Source organism: Cucurbita moschata, unplaced genomic scaffold (genome assembly GCF_002738365.1).
Source record: "Cucurbita moschata cultivar Rifu unplaced genomic scaffold, Cmos_1.0 Cmo_Scf00028, whole genome shotgun sequence".
Classification (NCBI taxonomy): Eukaryota; Viridiplantae; Streptophyta; class Magnoliopsida; order Cucurbitales; family Cucurbitaceae; genus Cucurbita; species Cucurbita moschata.
Window position 1 is genome coordinate 1,826,592 of NW_019268544.1, and position 8,449 is coordinate 1,835,040.

Here is an 8,449-nt window from a genome sequence, read left to right on the forward strand (position 1 = left end):
AAGTTTTTTTTTTTTTTTTTTTTTTTTTTTGTTTTTTAAACTAGAAATTAAGAAAGAGGTTGCCCCAAGTCAGTTAAATCAAGAAAGTGAATAGTTGAACTCGAACACAAGAGCAAGGTCCCTCGATTTAATTGAGTCACAAAGATTCTTGACAGTTTGTGGAGTCGGTAGGAGAATATATTTATGCATATCATGTCGTATGATACATAATACCTCTAAATGATATGTTATGCATATCATGTTAGCATGATTACTTCAAAATTATGAAATACCGTTACGCACGTATGTTTTCATGAAAGAACGAATATACAACTTGCACCATACATTTACGTTAGGATAGGTGCATTTATCTTCAAATCATAGCCCTTGGATCTGATATAGTGTTTTTGTTAGTTGAGTTTTTTTTTTAAAAAAAAATTCTATTTATGTCATAGACAAACTGACACGCATGCCCAATCATGGATCATATCATAAAATCACAAACCCCAAATTAAGGAAGACGTACAGAATTATAAAAGATATGTAAATAACAAGTTTTAGGTACTGAAAGAAACACATTGACGTGCATTCCCAATAATGAACCAAGCAGCACTCCATATCATAACATCCCAAACCCAACATTTAGAAAGTCTTGCAGAATTATAGAACATTTATTATTATTGCCTTCCGTTTCATTTATTTCAGAGGCGTTGGAAGTAAAATCTGGGATTAGGCGCAGCTGACAGCAACCTGAAGGAGACAGTGGAGAAGCTGGTGAGGCTTGCAAAACATGGGCATGTGATCAGAGCCGTTTATTTCCATCACATTTTCAATCCCACCGTTGTGGATCATCCACTTTTGGAACTCCTCTGGGATTCCTATGTCTTCGGTACAAACGATGTATACTTTCTTCACGGATCCATAGTTTTGCTTGGAAAAATTGTTTGCCTTTGACAAGTCTTGCATGAACAATGAACTTGGCCTCACAAGACTCAGCCCCAGTGCTAAATCCTGATATATATGATGAACTATAATTTAATACTAAATATTCTTAACAAATGTAACAGATAAAGAAAGAGAAACCTCGGGAGGGGAGAGTTGGTAGAGCTTCTTGGCCACGAAATCGGGTCCGAAAAACATTGATGTTGAAGGCTTAGCTTCGTTTCCATAAGGACTAAACTGAGTGTCGAGCCAAGCTTCCATGGGGGTTTGCTCATTGTACTTGCATCAACACAAAATTTGAGTTTTGGGTCATCCAAAGATTCATCCTTTATTCTTTAAAAATTTAGAATAGATTCTTTTGAATGCTCTGTAATCAACTTTTTGATTAGACGGTAAAAGTAATAGGTACCTGATCAAGGACATAGGAAGGCTTGTGGTCAGTGTCAGGGACAAAGGCCGCCACGAAAACAGAGGCAGCTATCTTGTCCGGGAACCTCTCCATAGCCACAGCCAAGTTGAAGCCGCCAAGGCTATGACCCACCAATATCACCTTTTGATTTGGAGGAAGACAGGCCATGACCTTCAACAAAGGCTCAGAGTAGTCTACAATGGAGTGCACATCTTGGATGACCTTCCTGTGGATGCCCGAGGCAGCCATGTCCAGCAGCGTTACACGGTGGCCAGCAGCCTCGAGCAGGGGCTTGATCTTGAACCAGCTCCAAGCTCCATGGCACGCTCCGTGAACAAATACAAAATGCTTTTGCTCCATTTGAGTCAAGTCTCTTCCAAAAATTATGTTCAGGTTGAACGTAGAGGACTTGCCAAACTCTTGGTGGCTACAAGTCATGGTGGATTTAATTATAGCCCGCCTAGGTGGTTAATGAAGACAAGTAATTATGCAGGCCCCACACTCAGATCCTCAATCCCACTCACACACCTATCAACAAAAATTAAATAAAGAGGCTCAAAGATTTACGTAGTTCAGAGAAAATAAATTCACTAACATCCACGAGTGGTAACCAATCAGTATAAACAAAATGTTTACCGATAAATAACTACTTCTCACACTACAAAGTCTCTCAACAAAAGTTACTCTTAGTTGACAAATACAAAATATCTCTGACTTCACGTGACTTGACTCCAAATTAAAAAAAAAAAAAAAAAAATTAATTTAATATTCTTATTTAATCAAAATTAAATAATATTTACTACAATCTGAGCAGTAAACTAGATACGGGCGTTAATAGAAAAAACAAACTTGTAATGGACAGGTGCAAAATTAAATAATAATAATAATAAATAGAAGGACAAGAGTTGATTGCACTGAACAAAATACAAGAAATTAATTAATTAATTAAATTAAAATTTAAAGTATGCTTGTAAAAAGAAAAAAGAAAAAAAGAAAAGTGGTGGGTATTATTTTCTCAAAATTAAAATATATTCGCAGGTCACGTCTTTGAAAATCCGATTTTAAAAAGTTAAAATCGGATTGAGGAAATCATGGATATTATATAAATCACTCTCATTTGGATTATTCGAAGTTATTTAATGAAAAATGTACATTATATAAATTAATAATTAATTAAATAAATATTTTCATTTTTTAATTGGTTTGTTTATTTGTGAATAATTAAAAACGCTTTTGCTTGAATTATAAGTAAAGTTATTTAGTTTTTATAGTTTTTAAATTATAATTAGTTGACATCATTTAATAAGAACTTCATATAAGAATTATTTAGAAAGATTTTTATCACATGGTAGATACTATTTGTGAAGATTTATTAAATTATAAAAATAAAACTCCAATTAGAATTAAGTTTCAACTTTCTTGAAAGGAATAAATTTACATTTTATCAATTTTTTTATTCGAAAAGAACATAGTGTCCGCCGAAAGTCGAGAGGAATTTTGAATAAAAAATATATATATTATTAATCAAAATATTAGATGTATATAATAATAATAATAAATATTTTAATTTAATTTGTCATTAAAACATAAAACAAACCCTAATCTTTAAATTTAATGATTTTGAGTCTCTCAAGCTATTGGTTATGTTATTCTAACCATGAACTAATATCAATAATTGCGTTTTTTTGTTCAATTATCCAATTTCGTGAGAACACGCCACCTTTCAATTAAATTAATGGGTTTATATAGATTAATTGAATTACCCATTAAAATAGAAAATAAGCTAAAACCTGAAAATCAATTATTGCGTTTTTTTTAGGTTCAATTAACCATTTTCCTGAAATAGTTGTTTGAACTCAAAAGAATAATTAATTAATTAATTAATTAATTTTGTTGTAGGTTTGTAAATTCTCTCACGAATAAGGACAAAGATTATTTTATTTTATTTTTTTAATTTAAGAATATTATTTAAACTATAATTATGAATATTTTCTCTAATTTAGCCCTACTTAAAAATATTTGAAAATAAAAGAAAGAAATTAATAAAACTATGATGGGTTGATGGATAAAAGAAAGAAAGGTTGATGGATAGAGTGCAACTTTTTTGTTTTTGTTTTTTTTTTCTATTTATTTCTTTTTTGTTTTTTCTGTTATTTTCAAAGATGCCTATGGTACGGTATTAAAGCAATCAAATTTTGTTCTTTAAACATGTTCTTTAAAATAATAAAAAATAATAATGCTCATTTTCGAAGAAACATCGTTAATATAAGATATCGTTCTAAAAAATGTGAAAAAATCTTGTTCAATATTAAATAATTTTGTTCTTTAAACATGTTATTTAAAAAAAAAAATAATGCTCATTTTTTAAGAAACATCATTAATATAAGATATCGTTCTAAAAAATGTGATAAAATCTTGTTCAACATTAAATGGAGGCCACAAGTTAGTTGCTTTATACAAAATTATTGTGGAAACATGTTTCTGAGAAATACCCTTTAGATTATTGTTTGTTTGTGTTTATTAATGTTATGTTTTTTGGATCAACTGAAATTGTATTGAATTTGAAAAACCTTTAGTTCAGCCTTATTCAATTATTTGGGTTATAAGTCAAGCCCAATGGGCCCTTGAAATAATGAAGGCAATGGGCCCTTGAAATGATTAAGACTATTTACGAGAAGCATAAACTCTCGTAACTTTGCTTTGGACTCCCTCAAAATGACATATCAAAATGACATGACAATGATATGATATTGTCAATAAAGAGCATAAGCTCTCATGACTCTGTTTTGGACTCCCCAAAATGTCTCATGTCAACGAAGATGGTATTCCTCACTTATAAACTCATGATCTTTCACTAAATTAACCAATATAGGACTCCCTCCTAATAATCTTCAACAATTTTATAGCATTGGATATTGGATATGATCCATTAATCCATGGACAGATTGGCTGAGCTCCTTCATAATCTTCCCTTTTTAAGTAATGTTTTAAAAGGTGTATGGTCAGACTTGGGTTGTGAAGTTGGCGTGTGTTGAGGGGGTGATGGAGTTTGAAGGGCGTTGGTTATGGGGGGCCTGCGCCATTCAGGGCTGTTTTTGGGGCATGGAGGCGTCGTCAGCCTTGTGCTCTGCGAGAAGAGATATTAAGAATAATAGTAAGAAAGAGGGAAGGTGAATGATAGGTGGAAGGAAGATCGAAGGTCATTATTAAAAAATAATAAGGTAAAAGAAAAAGTGAGGCAAATTGGAAATAAAATAATATTATTGAAAGAATGGTGAATGGGTAGACAGTGAGTTATAATAAGACAATGGGGACTGTGGTTGGATTCCTTTTGTTGTTGATATGATTGGGTGCCTGTCTCTATGCTCTATTTGTTTCTTTCTTTGTTTTTTTTTTTTATTCTTTTTTACGTTTTGAATATTTGACTCCATCCATTCATCATTTTGGACTAGGGTTGTTTTGAAAATGTAGTAGTCACAAAAACCTTAAGACGTATTTCAGTTTGAGGTCTAATTAAATTCGTTATGTGCGATGGTGTTAGAGACAAATCAAACTCTAATCGTATTCTCGACATAGCCATGCATAGCATAGCATAACCGAGTGAGAGTGAGAGTGGGAGTGGGATGGGAATATAGAAGAAGAAAAGAGATAAGAGGGTGGAGAGGGAAGGGAGGGAAGGGAATTGGATTATATGGGGGGACAGGTTGGGGAAGGGTAGGGCAGGTAAGTGGCAAGGGTTGTGAGTAAGAATTGTGTGTGTCAGAGAGAAAAACTCATTCTCTGTGAGATTCAGACTGAGTTACAAATAATGAAGAAATGAAAAAGAAAGAGAAGAGAGCACATGCAAAGGGGTTTTGTGTGGAGAGGCAAGACATGATACATCCATCTATGCAAGGACTATTCTGTTCATCTTCCAGCTTTTCTCACGTTTCCATATATCCTCTAAATCTTTCTTTCTTTCTTTCTTTCTTTCTTTTTGTTATTAAATCATATTTCCTTAGGGTTTTGAGCAGTAAAAGATGTGTGTAGATTTGGAAAGGAATGTGTGTGTATATATAGTGGTTTAGGGTTTTGGTGATTGTATAATTGAAATGGGAATTGAAAAGGAAGAAGAAAAGAAGAAGAAGAAGAAGAAGAAAGGTGAAATCAAAGAGTGTGTGCTGTGTTGCGTTGGAAAAGAGGCGTGAGAATCCCAAGAGATAGAATGGGTACAAATCCTAAAAGACTAAAAATAAAAAGCTTTGGTGTAATGTTGAAACTTGAAAGAAAGAAAGAAAGAAGTGAAGGGGTTTTAAGTTAATATAATGTTATAATCATATGTATACACTTCAATTTATTGGAGATTCGAGGTCAGAGATGGCGTGAGAGAGAATGATTGAAGGTATTGATTGAAAGGGGAGAGAGAGAGAGATAGATATTAAAAATGAAAAGGTGTATGGGTGCTGTATGAGTGGGAGACACAAGACGGGGTCCATATTTGTATCACATCCCATGCATTGTTGTCATGTCATTTCATAAACCACCAACACCACCATACCCACAAACTTCAATATCATTAACCTCAATTTATTCTCCTAATTATTCAATTTCCTCATAATTAGATGATGCCAAATACCTTCTCCGTCAATTAAATGAATGATTGTGTGTTTATAGGTAAGAAATATACCTTTATTATATGAAACCATGGGAGCTTATACACAATATCATACTATTGTAGAGATTCGTGATTTCGACTTAAAATTAAAATTCACGTCTACTAGATAGAATCAAAGCTTGAGGCTTGTTGTTGCACGTACAAATCCATATATTTCGTTCCTATCTGAATTCGGTCTTTCTTCCTACCTAAATTGTTCACTAAACTCCACATTTCAATTCTTTTCCTTAAAGTCTATTTCAATTCAAATAAGTTCGAGATTAGTGGGATTAGGAAGGTAATATAATTTTTTAATAGTTTTTTTTTTAAATTCAATATCAAATTCATAATTTATAGAATTTAGTAACTTAGATGGATTTTAATCCAAGTTTGAAAATCCGAGTAACGAGCAGCGAATAGTCAAGCTTTTTAGGAAAAAAGAGCATTTTCTAGAAATTTCAATTAGAAAAAGAAGTATAATTTGTTATTGGGAGAGCAGATTTAATAATATTATTACAAAATCTTTGTTTTTTTTCCCCTTTTTTGTCGATATTTTCAACAACTACCTCATCAAATATTTTCATTATTTAAGTGTCAAGTGGCCAATACCTATTTTTAAATTCCACGTCCGTTTACTTTCCTAACAATTTTTTAAATCTTATCTACACTCCATTTAAATAATATCAACGTATTATCAAAATATTGATCACAATTTTAAAACGGGTCTATTAAATAGAGTTTTCCATATAGAAATCTCAAACATATTTTATTAAAAAAAAAAAAAAATTCGTTTTGCGGTCGCAATATTTAAGATTATGAATTATCATAAAACAAATTTGGTAAGACATAATATGGTATATATATTATATTATATTGGATAGTAAATATTATGGGGACATCAAAAACATTAGGATCACATGAATCCAAAGTTAATTATTATGATTCAACAATAATGAGAGGGAGTAAGAGAATCTCAACTTTAAATTTTGGAAATTGAAAGAGACGGGAGAGGTGATTGAAGGGAGGGAGTGCCCGACACCGATCCCAGACTCGGAAATAATTCAGAGGATCCAAACCCCTCCTCCTTTTCTGCTCACCCCAAACTCTAAAGACGGGCACAACTATTCCTTGACGCGCCCTCTGCTCTAAAACTTCTACGCCTGAGTTACTGAAAATTGCTTAGAGTTTCTATGATTGAACTATCGAAAATGAAAGTGTATCGTGTTGGTATAAATAGTAACTTTCAATTATTTGGAGTGTTTTTTAGCCTATTCGTGTACCTCTCTTTTACACATGTGTGACATCGAAAAAAGAAGGTAAAAAAGTCAGAGAAGACTAATAATACAAATTAAGTTTATGAGGATAATTAGGGTGATAGTTAAGAAATTTAATATAAGTATCGTGTAAATGAAGGGATAAGATGGGTATGATTATGAATGAAGGATATGAAACCAAACCAAAAAATTGAGCATGACACCCACAAGTGTGAGACATGTAGGGCCGTTTGCATCTTTTTGATTTTTGTCATTTTGAAAATTTTTTGAATTCAAAATTTTCATTGGAGGGCGAAGTTGATTGTCTTCTTAAGACCTGAATTTAGTTAGAGAAACAAAGATTTTACATAAATAAAAAAAAGAAGGTTAGATAAGACTAAGAAAAAAAACTAGTAATGAATGGTCAATGTCAGCTTCAACACGACAACTACCATAGGATCAACGGTTTATAAAAATCTTCGGTTCTTGCAATTTCTACTTAATATTTTAATTTCATAACTAAAAAAATTGACCATTTCTACCCGTTCAAATAACTAAAATCTCGAGAAAGATTGAATTGTGGCAATTGATGGTTGTATAAGTTCAAATCATAAAATAAGAATTGTATCACCCAGAACCCTAAATATTTATAAATTTACCCTAAATTTTCATACAACCTATTCAATTACGAAAATTTAGGATTTTTATTGCTTGAATTTAATAAAATAATAATAGCAATAATTCCCAATTAAGAAAAATAACACTATGAATATAATTTTTAAAATTTATGGAAAAAGACTAATTTATTTGAAAGTAAAAATGTTGAAATTGGGTTGATTTTGTTGGTTGGATTAACATAAATTAATCTCTTTTTTGTTCCTTCATGTTATTATAAATAAGTAGGTTCAAAACAAACATAAAATTACTCATGAATTATGGTTTCATATTTATTTAAAATTCTTTACAAGTTTTATACATTAATTTGGGTGTAAAAGTTGTGTTATTTTGAATATGATTAGGTAAAACAGTGTGTGAAATGCAGAGGAAAAAGAAAAAAAATGAAGTCCATCATCAATCAATGTTTGTAATGTCTCAATATCTAGAGACACATATGTTTGAATTGTCTCTTTCCAGTAAATTCTTCAATGTTTTTCTGTCATTGTGTGAACTAAAATCACCCAATTAAGCATGCATAAGTACTTCAAAAAAAAAAAAAAAAAAAAATTTCAATCC

The 8,449-nt window shown here is 31.5% G+C and overlaps 1 protein-coding gene across 1 annotated transcript; it reads right to left on the reverse strand.

Annotated features, from left to right (window-relative positions):
• Window positions 1–442: 442 nt before the first annotated feature.
• LOC111463111 (salicylic acid-binding protein 2-like) lies at window positions 443–1,780 on the reverse strand. Its single transcript, XM_023106928.1, has 3 exons — window positions 1,331–1,780; window positions 1,063–1,200; window positions 443–990 (listed from the first exon to the last, which is right to left on the reverse strand). The coding sequence occupies exons 1-3, from the start codon at window positions 1,766–1,768 to the stop codon at window positions 709–711; spliced, it is 858 nt and encodes a 285-aa protein (XP_022962696.1). The 5' UTR covers window positions 1,769–1,780; the 3' UTR covers window positions 443–708.
• Between the last annotated feature and the right edge of the window lie 6,669 nt (window positions 1,781–8,449).